The sequence below is a fragment of the Sorex araneus genome, chromosome 6 (assembly GCF_027595985.1).
Source record: "Sorex araneus isolate mSorAra2 chromosome 6, mSorAra2.pri, whole genome shotgun sequence".
NCBI lineage: Eukaryota > Metazoa > Chordata > Mammalia > Eulipotyphla > Soricidae > Sorex > Sorex araneus.
In genome coordinates, this window is record NC_073307.1 from 1,090,286 (window position 1) to 1,106,623 (window position 16,338).

The 16,338-nt window shown below is 54.2% G+C and overlaps 1 protein-coding gene across 1 annotated transcript in view; it reads right to left on the reverse strand.

Moving 5' to 3' along the window:
- The window catches only part of EMCN (endomucin), a 70,250-nt gene extending 57,087 nt beyond the window's left edge, over positions 1–13,163 (reverse strand). Inside the window, exon 1 of the mRNA XM_055142748.1 lies at positions 13,018–13,163. Within this exon, the coding sequence (XP_054998723.1) occupies positions 13,018–13,105 (88 nt within the window). The 5' untranslated portion in view covers positions 13,106–13,163. The remainder of the gene's footprint in view (positions 1–13,017) is intronic.
- Between the last annotated feature and the right edge of the window lie 3,175 nt (positions 13,164–16,338).

Genomic DNA, 16,338 nt, shown 5'->3' on the forward strand with positions numbered 1-16,338 from the left:
TTCCCGCCCGCTTACTGTCCCCTCAAAGACCCGTTTTGGCTGTGGCTTCAGAGCTCTCTGCTGAGCTCTGCCACCCGCTCCCCCGTCTCCTGTGTGAGCTGCCTCCACAGCCGTATCTTTCCATGCGCCCAGTAACTCGCACAGCACAGTCTTTGGGGATTTTCACTTCTGACTCCGTGCTCAAGGATCACTCCTGGCAGGGCTTGGGGACCACTTGGGGGCACCAGAGATGGAATCAGGGTCTGCCATGTGTGACGCAACTGCCGCCTCACAGTACTCTATCTCTTGCCCTCTTGTTTTTGTTTTTTTTTTTGCTTTTTGGGTCACACCTGGCTATGCACAGGGGTCACTCCTGGCTCATGCACTCAGGAATCACTCCTGGCAGTGCTCAGGGGACCATATGGGATGCCGGGAATCGAACCCGGGTCGACCGAGTGCAAGGCAAACGCCCTGCCCGCTGTGCTACTGCTCCAGCCCCCGCTTGCCCTCTTGTTTTTAATTCCTTGAGAAATACTTAAATTTTATTGACTTGATTTATTTTCCATCAATATATATCAGCTTGTCACATTCTACAATCGTCTATTGGTAATTCTGTTTAAATTATATTAGATCTACAGATCCAGTAGGAGAAAATGAGCACCATTCAATTACTGAGATGTCTAGTCAATGAACATGTTGTATTTCCACAACTTTGGACATTTAAAAAAATGTCACTCAATAAGTTCTTATTGCTTTTCTTATAGAAATTATGCATCTTTATTAGAATGTTTTGTAGGTATTTTATGTTTACTGATATTTCTATAAATGGAATTTTGAAAAATTGTTTTTTAAATATGTTGCATAGATAGGAATAAAATTACTGTATTCTATATTCAGGAATGACTGGAGCGATAGCACACGGGTAGGGGTTTGCCTTGCGTGTGGCCGACCCGGGTTAGATTCCTCCATCCCCCTCCGAGAGCCCGGCAAGCTACTGAGAGTATCTCGCCCACACGGCAGAGCCTGGCAAGCTACCCCTGGCCTATTCAATATGCTAAAAACAGTAAAAACAATCTCACCATGGAGACGTTACTGGTGCCCGCTCGAGCAAATCAATGAACAATGGGAAGACAGTGCGACAGTGCGATATTCAGGAACCTTGATGAACTCTTTAGTAGTTTGTTAGTAAATTCTCATGGAATTTCTATTTTTCAAATCACCTATGTAGCCTATTTTTGTCTACAGCCATACATATAAGTTTTCCCTCTAAATTATCGTAATATTTTCTTGTTCCAAATATGCACATGAGTTTGCATCTTTAGCATTCTCCTTGAGAAAGCATGTCCGGACTAGACTGCTTCACCCCGTTCTCTCAGGGGAAGCTCAGGCTCCGGCCTGGGGCGTGAGGGTCGGCTAGCTTCTGGAGCTGCCTGTCGGGCCAGGGGAGTCTCTCGGTCCCTAACGCAGCTCAGAAGTTCAGTGAGCACAGGCAGGAGGTGAGCAGTGAGCGGGTCCCTCTGTGGTTTCTAAGGAGAGCGTTGCTGCCCCTGCTGCCGGACTCCAGCCCTCAGCCTCTCCTCTCCTCTCCTCCCCTCCCCTCCCCTCTCCTCTCCTCTCCTCTCCTCCCCTCTCCTCTCCTCTCCTCTCCTCCCCTCTCCTCTCCTCTCCTCTCCTCTCCTCTCCTCTCCTCTCCTCTCCTCTCCTCTCCTCTCCTCTCCTCTCCTCCCCTCCCCTCCCCTCCCCTCCCCTCCCCTCCCCTCCCCTCCCCTCCCCTCCCCTCCCCTCCCCTCCCCTCCCCTCCCCTCCCACAGACTCGCCTTCCCAGCCTCTCCCGCCTGCGCCAGGGAATGCTGCTGCCTGGCCCCACTGCGTGCTGCGGGGACACGGTGGCCGGGTCCCTCTGCAGCCTGGAGCCGGAGGGGCCCGGCTGCCAGCACTCGTGGAGGCCGAGGGGAGTCAGAAGCAGCCGCGAGTGAGTTGCCAGCCGCCTGCCCTGGGGATTTCACTGCTTCCACCAATATTTGTCTTGGCCAAGCCTTGCTTCCCATTGTGCTGAGTAGGGCAGGAAAGAACGACACTGAATTAATGGCAAGGCCGGTGGGGCAAGCGGAGGGGCCAGCTGAGGGCCTCCTGCCGGGGCCGGGGGTCCTGGGGCGAGCGCTCAGGAGAGGGTTCCTGGTCCTCAGGGTGTCGCCGGGAGCCAGAGTCGGGCGTCGGGCTGAGCAGACCACACACCTGCCCGTGTTCCGGCCGGAGCAGGAGAACGTGAGGCCACGGGGGCTGCAGGGGGAACGCTGATGAGCACGAGTGCTCGGGGGTCTGCCCATTCCCGGGTCCTGGGGCCAGGGGGGTCTGCAGGCCAGAGCCCGACCCCCACGGCACCCCTCCAGCTCCTCCGTCCCTCCTTCCCACCCGGGTCTCCCCGTCCGGCGGCTCATTCTCCTGGGCCAGGCCCCTCCTCGGGCTCTACAGCTCCCTCCTCTCCCCCTCCCCACCTCGGTCTCCCCTTTCCGTCCCCTCCCACCGTCAAATCTCTTCAGATCACATACAAGCAATATCACCTGGGAAACAGGAGGAAATGCCTTCTGGTAGCTGCCGGCTGAGAAATGTCTCTCCTGGGAGAGAATCGGCCTTTCCTACTCAGAGCAGCTGCTTTCCAGCAACCCTATCTGCAAATTCCCGAAGGAAGGAAACGCGAGGGAGTAGAAGGAACTCTCCTGCCCAGAGGGGACGTATCTAGGAATAACAGGATGGGGGCCAAGCTCGAGCACTCGAGGTCAGACGTACAGAAACCCTTTGTTAGGGTCCATTCAAACAGCTGTACCAGTGCCGCTGGGGTGACAGGCGGGAGATAAAGACTGAGAGGTCGACCCTTGCTTGGCTCAGGATGACAGGAAGCAGGACACGTCAGCAAGAGGGAAGTCGAGGGCATTATTATGCGACACTTGTCTGTGCATTTTATGTAACATACGGGGAAATAACATGTTGATGTGTGTTGGAGGGTTTGACAAAGCAACTCGACTATTTCTCAGGTCTCCTTTGCATAAGACATTTTAGTTATTTAATGATGAATGACTCTTTTTTGAAACTTTTTTTTGGGGGGTCATACCCAGTGATGCTCAGGGATTACTCCTGGCTTTGCATTCAGGAATTACTGTGGTGGTACTTGGGGGACCAGATGATGCTGGGGATCAAACCTGGGTCGGCTGCATACAAGGCTGTGCTACCGCTCCAGCCCCAGTGAATGAAATTTCTGAAATCATGGGACTAAGTGAATTGTCTTATACTTTGTTTCTGGACGGAATTAGAATAAAGTGAGTTGCCCGTCGTTGTAGGAGCTTCAGAGAAGAGGCCTGCCTAGGTATCTTCACAGATGCTTTTCAGGGTTGTTCCTGTGCTTGAGTCTGACTGGGCGAGGGCTGGTCTGAACTCAGAGGCTCACGGTTGCCTCACAAGGATGCAGAGAGTGAAAGCGTCTCGCTCACTTTCTTGTGAGGCTGATTCAGGAGAGATTTGCTGCTCTGTTCAGGTATCTGGCCATCTTTGTGACTGGCCTAGGTGAAAGGAAGCTTTCTTGGCCACCACACGACAACGGACAGCACGTCAGCGTCACAGGGCAAGTCGGGTCCGTTAGCGAGCCAGGAAAGATTCCCCAGTGACACTGGCACATGCCAGCCGCAGTCTTGGGAGGAACCCCGAGGGCTCCCAGTCACGGAGACGAGCCAGGGGAGCATGGGGGTGTCCAGCTCTGGCTTCCAGAGAAATAAGCGTCTCCAGGTTAAACCAGAGGCAGTTCCTAGGGGTCACCACACGTCCGAGATCTAGGAGGAGGCTTGTCCCAGAAAGCCTGTTGACTCGTGTAGTTTAACCCTAGTGGTGCAATTGCCGAGAATAAATGTTTAAACAAGTAGATTCTGAGCACTGACTTTGCAGGAAAGAAATGGTTGGAGGCATTGCAGGCTGGTGGAGGGGTCACACGAGGCGAGTGGACGGGGCACGGCTGGCCACAGTCTCGACAGTGTCTTCACATTTCTGAACACCTCGGAGGACAGTTTCACAGCTCAAACCACAGGAAGGCAATTTTCCCTGCTGCTTCAGTTAAAAGCAAATTCAACGTGTGATGCAAATAACGTTGTGTTCTCTGTGCCTGCCCTCACTCCTGACGGGGGCAGAGAAGGCGTCCATTGGCGTGGGCAGGTGAGGCGGTGGTCTAGTGGGCGGGGCGGGGGCCGGCCGCGGCCCTGCCTCAGGGGACGCGGGGGGGGGGGGGGCAGAGCGCCTCCTTTCCCTCCCGGGCGAGAGAGCTCACACACGGTGACTCACTCGGAGCACTGGTTTCTAACTTACAGGCCCACAGCAGGCTTGTTCCGGTTCTCACGTAGCACCAACGTTGTATCATTAAGGTTTTTCCCCTCATTTAAAAATTAATGAGATCGAGTCTAGGTAACATTTAGTGTCAGACTCAGTTTCCTTATTGTACGCGGAGGAGCTACACCCAAGCCCCGCTCTCTCTTTAACACCCAATTCCCCCATGACCTGAGGGGGTTAGAGACGGGAAGGAAGGAGGGACTGTGTGCGGGCAGCTCAGCGCTGGAACGCACGGTAGGTGCCCAAGCCCTGGTCACCGCAGCGCTGAGCACTGCCCAGAGCACCCCGCCCACGACACTCCGTAAGTGCAGACACACTTTCGAGTATCAGCCTGGGCGATTCATCGACACAGTGAGTCAGATGCGTGAGGCTTTCGAGGAGACACAGGGTCTGCATGGGCTGGAATACGCCTGCGTATACTGCGGCTAAAAACACACTCGCCCCCAAGACAGTCACCTTCCCGCGGCCTGTCCCCAGCCTGATGTGGAAATTCCCATGTGCCAGTCTTTCACCTGGGATTTAAATATTTGCCAGCTCAAGACGGGAATCTGGTTTAGCTTTTGCTTTTGTTTTGGGGCCACACCTGGTGGTGCTCAGGGCTGACTTCTGGCTCTGTGCTCAGGGATCAGTCCTGGCGTGGCTTGGGGGACCAAGTTCAGGTCAGCTGCATGCAAGCAAGTGTCTAAATCTCTGGACTGTCTCCCCAGGCCAGGAGTCAGTTTTGAAATAGAGCAATTTACTTAAACAAGGGATGCCAGCTGTCACAGGAGTAATGAATCATTAGGTCGGTAAGACCGAGAGTTCGCTCATGCGAACACTGTTGCCGTGTTCTCTCTGTGTGATGGGCTGGGAGGGGACGGCTCGCCCATCCAGCCAGGGGCCAGGAGGCGGGAGGAGAAGGGCCCTGCCAAGTCCACTCAGATAGCACGTGGCAGAGCTGGGGTCTGAACCCAGACTGGCTGGCTCCAGAGGAATTATAAATAGGATTCCCCAGTGATTAATTTCCTCGTGGCCACTTTCTCTCCGTTTCTCTCCTTCTCTGAGCCCGCGGCAGCCGGGGGCATTGCCAGGAGACCCCACACAGCTTTGTCCAGCAGCCTAACACCGGGTGCTGGTGCACGCTGACCCTTCCAACCGGGTACTGAGTTCAGGAAGTGACACAGGCCACCCTTCGTGAACGAGGCCATTCGGAGAACCACGATCTTACTGGATTTAGTCAGAGGTGGGGGTGGGAGGGGGCATCAACGCCTGAATCACTGAAGTGGCAAATCTGGAGCCTTCCCTTTTTTGATCAGTAAAATTTGCTTTTTTTTTCCCTTTGGGTCACACCCGGCGATGCTCAGGGATGACTCCTGGCAGTGCTCAGTCAGGGGACCGTATGGGATGCTGGGAATCGAGCCCGGGTTGGTCACGTGCAAGGCAAATGCCCTACCTGCTGTGCTATCGCTCCAGCCCCTAAATTTACTTAATTTCAACACAAGTTCTGGCTTAACGGAGACACTGCAGGAGAAGGGTCCAGAGAACAGCCCGCAGTGTGGCTGTGAGCACAGCCTGGTGTCAGGGATACGGTGGCCTCTGAGCCTCTTTCACCTGATTGGGAGACGGAAATGATCAAGTCCCCAGAAACGGGGTGGGGGGCTCCACGGCAGGTTTCCTGAGGCGTGGCGGGGACCAGGGCCCTCGTGACCTCCACTGTGGCTTCTGCCCTTTCCCTCTGCTGAGTGCTTGCAAGGCCTCACACTGTGGTGGCACCAAGGGTGACCCCTTGGTGAGAGGGCGGAGCTCACAGGGCCGTGGGGAGGGTGCTGGGTGGCTGGGTGTCACCGAGGCAGGCCTCCGGGGGCAGGACCACAGCCCAGGTCCCGACTCAGGGTTCGGCACTAATAACGTGGGTCAGGCCAGACTCTGACCGGTTACAGCAGGTTAAAGGAGGTTCCCATTTCAGAGGAGAGCACAAGTGCCTCCCCAGACAGTGCTCGGCCAGCTCACTGTCAGCTGCCCCTCTCGGACTCAGGCCACCCCTGCTCATTGCGGGGCCCGGACTGTCCATCCAGAGTCATGATCATTGCTTGGTTTATTTCTCGAAGGGCTGGCGCTATCGCACAGCGGGTAGGGTGTTTGCCTTGCACGCAGCTGACCCGGGTTCGATCCCTCCGCCCCTCTCGGAGAGCCCGTCAAGCTACCGAGAGTATCCCGCCCCCACGGCAGAGCCTGGCAAGCTCCCCGTGGCGTACTGGATATGCCAAAAACAGTCACAACAAGTCTCACCATGGAGACGTTACCGGTGCCCACTCGAGCAAATGGATGAACAATGGATGACAGTGACAGTGACAGTGACGGTGATTTCTCGAACGAAGAGAAAGACATGTAGTGAACATAAATCAGGAACTGGCGCTAATCGTTAGCTCGCCATCGCCATCCAGATAAGAATGTGCCTAACGAAGGAAGGAAATCCCGCCTGCCCCGACGGTGGGGGCTGGGAGGGCTGTGCGCGGGGGTCCTGAGGGGATTGCTCTTGGATGGGGATGCAGGCGGGCAGCAGTGGCCAGGGGAGGACAGGTCTGCAGCCGTCCCCGCTCCATCCGGGCCGGTCACTCTCCAGCGTCACCGTCCGAGTGACCCCGGAGCTTCTCCTGGGGAGGGCCTCGTGGCCGAGTAACTGAGTCAGGGGCCAGGAGAGCACCCTGCAGTACAGGTGCTGTCAGGAGGGGCAGCGGCGTCAGAGGGACGGAGCAAATGAGGCGGAGAGGACCCAAGGACAGCCACGCAGACGGCACGCACCGTCCCGTCCCCAAGAGAACGTCCTTCCCGCGGGTGCCGGACTGTGGCCCTGGGGCGGCCTTTCTCGGAGTGACCGACCCTGCGTGTCCTCCAGGCTGGCCTGGGGACGGGAGCAGCAAGGGCTCCTCTCGGCACCCGCCGACGGTCCACCGGGTGACACGGCAGCAGTGACCTGGGGCTCGTAGTGGGAAGGAGATGCTGCAGGGGTGAGTGCGGCTCACCGGCCTCCGCCTTCACCACTGCACCTCGGGCCGCGCTCAGCGGGGAGGAGGAGCGGAAAACAGGGACTGAGGAAAAATACACGCTGGCTTGCAGGGCCATCATCCCGCGTAAAGCACGTGCCGGACGCTTGAAGTCTAACCAGCCCCTGGAGGAGACAGAGACGGCGCAATGTCCAGACGGCTCAGGAACGCACAGCTAAGGAACGCACAGCTAAGGAACGCACAGCCTCAGAGGGACTCGGGCTCAGGATCTCCTCGGTGTCCTGGGTAACACCGGCAAGCTGAGAACACCAGGCACTGGGTCTCCGGGCCTCTTGGGCCGGGGCGTGGGGAGGCCAGGGCGCAGGGCTGAGTAACTGCCCACTGGACCGGCTCATGCTGCACCGTCTTCCCCAAAACTGATCATTCGATTTGGGGAAATCTGTTGACAGTGAGTCCGAGAAACAGAAGTAATACATAGAAGAATGAGCTCTGAAGCCGCTAATACGTTACCTCGGATAGACCGTGAATGAAGCACGTGCGTGATTTATTTACATTTTTTCTGCCATTTTGCAAACTTTACTTTTTTTAAATGACAGGTCATTTTTGTATTTTTTTAGATGTGAAGAAGATACCTCTGACTATCTCAAACTATAAGATAATATGTAGCATAGTCCTAGCCCTAAAAGGAGAATTACATTCTGTGTAGCTATTCTTCACAATGTTTCTCTCTCAGCTTCACTTCCTGTGTCTCTTCCTATGGGTTTGGTATTAATTGGGCCTGATCTTTCCCCTCCTCTCTCCTGCTGGAGTTGGGATCCGGCCAACCTTTGATATATCTTTTCCTTGTATCTAGTGCCCAATTTCATACCAGGAACCACAATATTCCACTTTTACCATGTTATATGCTATGACATGGCTGTCCATAAACTTTTTACAAGTACAAGGTAGAGAATTGATAAGTAAAATAACACAGAGCAACTATTTCATTCATTTATGCATTCGTTCACCTAACTGGCTTTGCTGTGTGTTTAGGGCTATTCCTAGACAAGTAAGCCCTAAAAGCAGCTCCTTCTTTCTTTCTTTCTTTCTTTCTTTCTTTCTTTCTTTCTTTCTTTCTTTCTTTCTTTCTTTCTTTCTTTCTTTCTTTCTTTCTTTCTTTCTTTCTTTCTTTCTTTCTTTCTTTTTATTTTATTGAATCACCGTGAGATAGTTACAAGCTTTCATGTCTGGGTTACAATCACACAATGACCAAACACCCATCCCTCCATCAGTGCACATTCCCCACCACCAATATCCCCGGTATACTCCCCCCTTTCCCACCCTCCCCCTGCCTCCATGGCAGACAATATTCCCCATACTCTCTCTCTCTCCTTTTTACAGCCCCTACTTTCAAGGCATTGATAGTGCTGCAGAGAGAACACACACACACACACACACACACACACACACACACACACACACACTTGCTCTCTCTGTTCCTCTGCTAGAGTTGGAAAATTAATGCTGGAAGAGGGTTAGAAACACACGAAAGAAGCGAATTGCTTTTCTACCCTAATCTTGGTGCACAGGATGAAGAACTATAGGGATCAAGAATTAAGAAATGCCTCTCAGCATCCCCTCGTCTCTGGGGCATTTCAACTATTTCCCGTAGGGTTTGATTCACCAGTGGATACCTCCAGTTGAGTAACTAGGACATCAGACTTATCATGTTCAAAAAGATCATTATTTTTCGCTCCTAACGACATCCTCTTCTCTTCCCCACGTCAGCCTGCGAGCCATTCTTCTTAGTGATTGAGATAACCCTCTCTCTAGCAATCTCTCTTCCTCTCATTGCAGTCCATAACGTGTCAGATTACAGACTTCCTGCTTCCTTCACCCCTTCCCCAGACCTCTCTTTTTCATTTTATTGACAGACTCCTGGGCTTGCAATAACATCTGAACTATTTTCTTAAATTTTTATCTCTCCTGACAGCAATAGTCTAATCAATATCCTGCTGGAAGATTGATTTCCCGCCTCCTAGCTGGGTCTTGGAATTCCTGTACTCACGCCGAGGGGTAAACTAGCAGGGCGGGGGTTTCTCCCCCACCTGGAGGACCCTGAGTGGCCTGGGGAACTTCCACCCCACCTCTGACCTTCGGCCACTCTGACCCGAGGCGGCCTTACAGCCCTCGCCCCTGCTGGTCACCTTCCTTGTGTTTGTGCCTCGTTTCCCTACTCGGGAGGTTCCTCTCCTGCCGCGTCCCCCCCCACCACCACCACCTTAGAGCCCCAGGCTCGTAGGAATTTCCATTCTTACATGAAAGTCTTTCTTGTGTCCTTACACCAAAACACCCCGAGAGAACTCTCCGGATCTCTCCCGCCAGTAAGGACCAGCCAATCAGGACCAGCGGCACTGGCTCACCCTCCTCCGTCCCTCACTTCTGGGCCAAATCTTTCTCACTCTTTGTTTTCCAGTTTGTTTGCTTGTTTGGGGGCCACACCCAGCAGTGCTCAAGGGTCACTCCTGGCTTTGTACTCAGGAAATCCTCCTGGCGGTGCTCGGGGAGCACTTGGGGTGCCTGGGGTTGAAGCTGGGTGGGCGGCGGTTGCCACAAGTGCCCGCCCCGCTGTGCCATCGCCCCGCCCCCGACTGCTCTGGGGCTTGTTTGGTTTGGGGCCACACCCGGCAGTGCTCAGGGCTTGCTCCCTGCTCTGCACTCTGGGGTCAGTCCTCGGGGACCTGGAGGCCCGAGTGGGGTGTCGGGACTGAGCCCGGGGTGGCCGCAAGCGAGGCTCTGCCCGGTCTGTGTTCTCTCCCTGGGGCCTCTTCGCCTTCCTGCACCCCGGCATTGAGCAGTGTCTGTGCACGGGCAGTTTGCTCTCTCTGCTCCCCTGTTCCACGGGTTCCCTGCACGAGCTGGAAGGCTCAGTCACGAACAAAAGAATTCCTCTAAACAATTAAACTCTCATTCAAACCCCACAGAGTGATGCTTTTTCCAGCTTGCAAATGACTAACACATTTTAATCTTTCCTAAATTAATGTGAAGTTCAAAACTCAATGACACTTGCAGAATAAATCACTGCCAGAGTCTCTCTCTCTCTCTCTCTCTCTCTCTCTCTCTCTCTCTCTCTCTCTCTCTCTCTCTCTCTCTCTCTCTCCTCTTGAAACCCTCCTTCTTCACTTCAATTATTTGAGTCCTGACAGTCAGGGGGAAAATAAAATAAAAGCTCATGGCTCAATCCAGACCTAACGGCCAAAGGGTCTTGACAGGCACTCAGGGGTCTGCTCAGTGGAAGCTAGAATTAAGTAACCTTTCTGGAAAATAGAAGGAAAACCTCCTTCCAACAGTCCCCTCCCCATAAGTATTATGTTGGAAGAACCGTTTTCTAAGCTGGAGATGGTAAGCGTTCTAGCAGCAACCAAATAAGAGAAGGTCTCTGCCACGTGCAAAAAAGATCCCCTTGGTTTTCAGAGCACAAAACAAGATATTGTGCTTATTTAAATCAAGACTTACAAAAACATCAGGCAAAAGAAAAGGAGTCATTTATCTAAAAGATTATTATTTAGGAATAAATCGGTATGCAGAAAACGTAGATCTTCCAGACAACTTGTGAATCTAGGGGAATGAGAACCTCAGTACTCAGCTCTGCGGATGAAGTGTGAGGAATTCCGAGCTGGGGGAACATAGAGCACTGCAAAATCAATGTGTTTCCGGCGCAAGGGATTAAGAAAAGAGCTTAATAAATCAGCCCAGGAAACGCTTCATTTCCGTGTGGCATCTGGGAAAGACACAAAGCAGTCAGAGCCCGGTGCAGCCCGGCCGTGCCCTCGGGGGAGGCTCCTCCAGCCCCCGGGCCCTCCAGGCCCAGCCTGTCCTTTCCCGAGCGACCCTGGGTCGTGTCTACACCGCAGCTCGGGTGGGGGCAGAGGTGGGGAAGCCACAGCACTGCCGCCTCTGCCCAGGTGGGCCGTGATCGAGGTGACGCCCCAGGCTGCGTCGGGAGACAATGCCAGGGAACACGGGCCCCGCTGCCGGCAGGGCTGGACCAGCCGCCGTCCAGAGCCTCTGCCGCCTCCGCGGGCACGTCCGCCTAGCCCGGGCATCTGCCAGTCTCGAGATGCCACTTAGGGTATCAGATTAACACGTCATTCCCGAGGCACTTCATATGTTTATTTCTTTCCTTTTAAAAAAACCAGTTTCCAAGTAAGTCTGTTTGTGGGGTTGGAGCACATCAGACAGTGCTCAGGGGACCATACGTGGCGCCAGGGACTGGGCCCGGATTGGCTGTGTGCAAGGCAGCGCCCTACCCGCTGGGCTCTCCGGCCAGCCCCCAAATACGGCTCCTGAGTTCAGTGTCCTGGTCCGAATGGGCATCGCGAGCTAACCTCAGGGATTCTGCAAGGGCCTGGGGTCAGGCCCAGCAGCAAGCCACTCGTGAGAGGCCCTGGGGTCAGTCAGGAAGGGAAAGAAGGGCGGGAAGAAAGAAGAGGGAAATCGAGACAAAGGGAGAGAGAAAGGCAGAAGAAAAAGACGTAGAGAAATAAAGAAAGGGGGAGGGAGGAAAAGAGAGAGAACGAGAGAGAGAATGAGACAGAGAGAGGGAGAGAGAGGGAGAGAGAGAGGGAGAGAGAGAGAAAGAGAGAGAGGGAGAGAGAGGGAGAGAGAGAGAAAGAGAGAGAGAAAGAGAGAGAGAGAGAGAAAGAGAGAAAGAGAGAGAGAGAGAGAGAGAGAGAGGCAGCCCTGGGGTGTGGGCGTCCTGGTTCCCGGCCGCCCAGGGACCTGTCCTAAATCTGCACACGGACGTGAGAAAGTGGCGATAAACCCACCCGCGGAGAGCGCCGAGGCCCTGCAGTCTCCCTGCACGTTAGAACACCGCGGACAGCACCCCGTGATGGTGGGTGCTGAGATTTGCCAGGACGCCGTAGCGTCCGTCTTCCCCGCCTGGGTTCCTTTGTGGCAGGCTGGGGTCGCTTTTCCCTCACTGAGTGCGTCTTGCACTGGCATGCTTTCAGTAGCGCAGCGGCCACTGCGGAGAAGGACAATATCTCCTTTATTTCTGTATTCCCCTCGCTGCTGAGTAGGTATTAGGAACCTAATAAACTCTGATGGAATTTAATTGCTTGCTGTGAATCCCCCAGGAGGAGTTAAAAGCCGCACGTAATCGTTTCTTGCATCTGCCGGCTGGCAGAGCCGGGCGCTGTGGAGCCGTGAGAACGCGGCGTGTCTCCGGGCTCTGCCCGCTCAGTCCCCGCAGTGTGCCGGGGGCCGTGTGGGTCAGAGACGGTGACGGTGACCCCGCTCCACCCCGCCTGCCCCCGAAGATACTCGGTGACAGAGCCGAGACAAGACAAACAGACCCTGGCGCTGACGGACGCCTGCCTTCCACGCGGCGGGGACAGCGGCGCCCAGTCCAGTGCAGAAATCCCGAGGCCAGCGCTTTCGGGGTCTTTGTATCTCTCCGTCCCGAGGGGCCCGGTGCCGGGGACACAGCACGGCCGCGGCAGAAGCCGACCAAGAGGACGCGTCTCACCCTCACTGTCCGGCCGGGAGGCCCCGCGCCACTCAGCTGCCCCCGGACACCGCCAGGCCCTGCGCCCACAGCCCACTTCCCGCCCCCTCGCTTCCCCCCAGCCCCCTGCCCCCCACCAGGGCATCGCCGCCTCTGGTGAGGGTCCCGGGACCACAGCTCCCCCACATGACCCACCTGCAGGGGGGTCGGAGAGCTCAGTGCCCGAGTCCTGCCCGCTGCTCAGGCCGGCCAGCAGGAGACAGACGACGGCCACGCGCTGCATGCTGCCCCGGAGCTCAGCCGGGGCCCGGGGAGCACTGGAGAAGGTGTGGGACTGAGGAGGTCTGCCCAGCCCGCTTGTTTCGGGGCCCAGATAAAGTGTGGAGGAAACACGCCAGTCCCGGGGGAGCCGGGCAGGGGGAGTCATTGTTCCAGCCCTACAGGAACTGGTTTTTTCTCTTCCTTTGGCAGCCACTGTGTTTTTGTTACTAAATTATTTTGTTCTTCAACAAAGAGGTCAGGAGAGTTTCGGACAGAAACATCTTCCTAGAGGAGGGCGCCCGCGGCTTCTCAGCTCCTGTGTCAAAGTCCGAATTGGAGGCTGGGGAAGGGGCTCACTAGGCAGAACCCGGGGCCGAACCTCTAGAGCTACTCTCCCAGGGAGTCCATACCCCGGGAAGCCAGGCTAGTGAGGGTCATCTGAGACGAAATACAACACAGGAAACGTTAATGCAGGTTGCAAGCCTCCTAGATAAGCCTAGAGACCTCTTAGACATGGAGAGAAAGATATTCCAGGGTATTCCCAGTAGAAATAAGCAGACAAGGGAATGCTCACAGAACATTCCTGGTGATCATCAGTGGAATTTGATAAGAAAGAAAGGAAGAAAGGAAGGAAGAGAGAGAGAAAGAAAGAAAGAGAGAGAGAGAAAGAAAGAAAGAAAGAAAGAAAGAAAGAAAGAAAGAAAGAAAGAAAGAAAGAAAGAAAGAGAGAGAAACAGAAAGAGAGAGAAACAGAAAGAGAGAAGAAAGAAAGAAAGAAAGAAAGAAAGAAAGAAAGAAAGAAAGAAAGAAAGAAAGAAAGAGAGAAACAGAAAGAGAGACAGAAAGAAAGAAAGAAAGAAAGAAAGAAAGAAAGAAAGAAAGAAAGAAAGAAAGAAAGAAAGAAAGAAAGAAAGAAGGAGAGAAAGAAACAGAAAGAGAGAAACAGAAAGAGAGATAGAAAGAAATAAGGAAAGAGAAAGAAAGAAGGAAAGAAAGAAACAGAAAGAGAGATGGAAAGAAAGAAGGAAAGAGAGAAAGAAACAGAGAGATAGAACGAAAGAAAGAAAGAAAGAGAGAAACAGAAAGAGAGACAGACAGAAAGAAAGAAAGAAGGAAAGAAAGAAAGAAAGAGAGAGAAAGAGAGAGAGAGAGAGAGAGAGAGAGAGAGAGAGTCCAGCGAGGTGCTTCCCTTGGGTCACCCTGAGTGCATCAGCGTGGGCAGGAGGGTGAGGAAACCCCTGCATCAGGGGAGAGGAGCTTCAGTGACATCAGGGCGTGCCACAGCCCCGCACCCCCAGGCCACTCTGTGCCTGCCGGCCGCTCCCCCGGTCCCGGGCGCAGAGCCCTCCCCGACACAGCCACACCTCAGTGTGGGCCCCGGACACTGCCGCACTGTCCCAGGTCTCGGGGAGCCTGGGGTCCCCCTGCGTGGGCGAGGGCCTGGGTTGAGCCTCGCCGTTGATTTCGGAAAGAATTGCCTTTGGAGTTGCTGCTTGTTTGGCGTATCCTGGAGGTACAAAGATAGCAGCGCATGTGAATAGATGTCCCCAGAACTTTCCAGAAATAAGTCAGGGAGTGGCGGAAGCCTGTGAAGCTTCACTTCCTGCCCTCTCTGTGCCGGACCCGGGCTCCGAGCACAGGGCCTGCCTGAGGCCCACCGTCCTCCGTGCCAAGGGGCTCAGCAAAGTTCTAGAAGGCTCCGCCCTGCTGAGTGCAAAGCCCACACCCTGGCCCCTGTGCCCTTCCCCTCAGGATGGCACCTTACAGCGAGAGAGTCTGTGGAGACAGCGATGGTCACCAGAAGAGAGAGATCAACGGCATAAATGTACAAAGGTAAACGTTTCTATAGTGACCACCTACACGTGGAATAGAGAGAGCTGTATAGCTGTATATGTATACATGCATATGTTTACAAATGTTTGGTGAGATTAGTTTAAGTGAATTTAGCATAAGGGAAGTGTGATAAGCAGGGTGTATTATAAAATGATTTTTAAGAACTTTTTAATTGAATCACTGTGCTATAGATCATTGCAAAGCTGTTCGTGATTGGGTTTCAGTCATGCAGCATTCCAACACCCGTCCCTCCACCAGGGACCATTTCCCGCCTCCAGTGACCCCCCTTTCCCTCCCATCACCCCTCCACCCCTGGCAGGCACTTTTCTTCCTTTGGGGCATTGTGGTTTGCAATATTGATACTGAAAGATTAGCAAGAATATCCCTTTTACCTATTTTTATTTATTTTTTAAAATAAATTTATTTATTGAATCACAGTTACAAAACTTATGGCTTTAAGTCTCAGTCATACAATGATAAAACACCCGTCCCTTCACCAGTGCACATTTTCCACCACCAAGAACCCCAGTATAACCCCCATCCCACCCCTACCCCTACCTGTGTGACAGATGATTTCCACATTACTCTCTCTCTCTCTACTTTGATTACATTCAATATTTCAACAACAGACCACATCATTATTTGGGATTTTCCCCCAACACTCAGACCTGCCAAAAAGGCAACATTAGACAATTTGTTTTCTATTGCTGATTGGAGCAATAGCACAGCGGGGAGGCTGTTTGCCTTGCACGCAGCTGGCCCGGGTTTGATTCCTCCGTCCCTCTCGGAGAGCCCGGCAAGCTACCAAGAGTATCCCGTCTGCACAGCAGAGCCTGGCAAACTACCCGTGGCGTATTCGATATGCTAAAACAGTAACGAGTCTCACAGTGGAGACGTTACTGGTGCCCGCTCGAGCGTATTGATGAACGGCTGGTGACAGTGCAGTGCTATTGCAGTAGTGAATTGCGTGGCTGGAATTCTGAAATTCTTATGATTAAATCATTTCTGCCCAAAGCCGCTGGGTTCGGCGATTCACTTGTGTGTCTCTGGGATCGTGGCCATTAGGCAGCTTGATCGGTAGCTGGAGGGGCTGTTTGTGGGCAGTGACTCGGGGTCTCGTTGGGGCGGGGGAGGACAGGGCCGGCCCCACCCCCGCCCCGTGAGGCCCTGCACGTCTCGTCTCTGCTGTCCAGTGGCTCCTGGAGGATGGGGCCAGGGGCCGGCCGGGGGAGTAGGCGGAGGCTCGGCGCCCTGCCCCCCCTAGGCTGGCCCAGCGCCAGGAACCTCATGCAAAGTCCAGGTGCGTCTCCGCCAGAGGCCGCTGGGTTCCGAGATTCGCTGTGTGTCTCGGGTCATGGCCATTAAGCAGCTTGACCAGCAGCCGAGGGTCCGTCCCCGCTTACCCACTTTCCATCCCCAGGG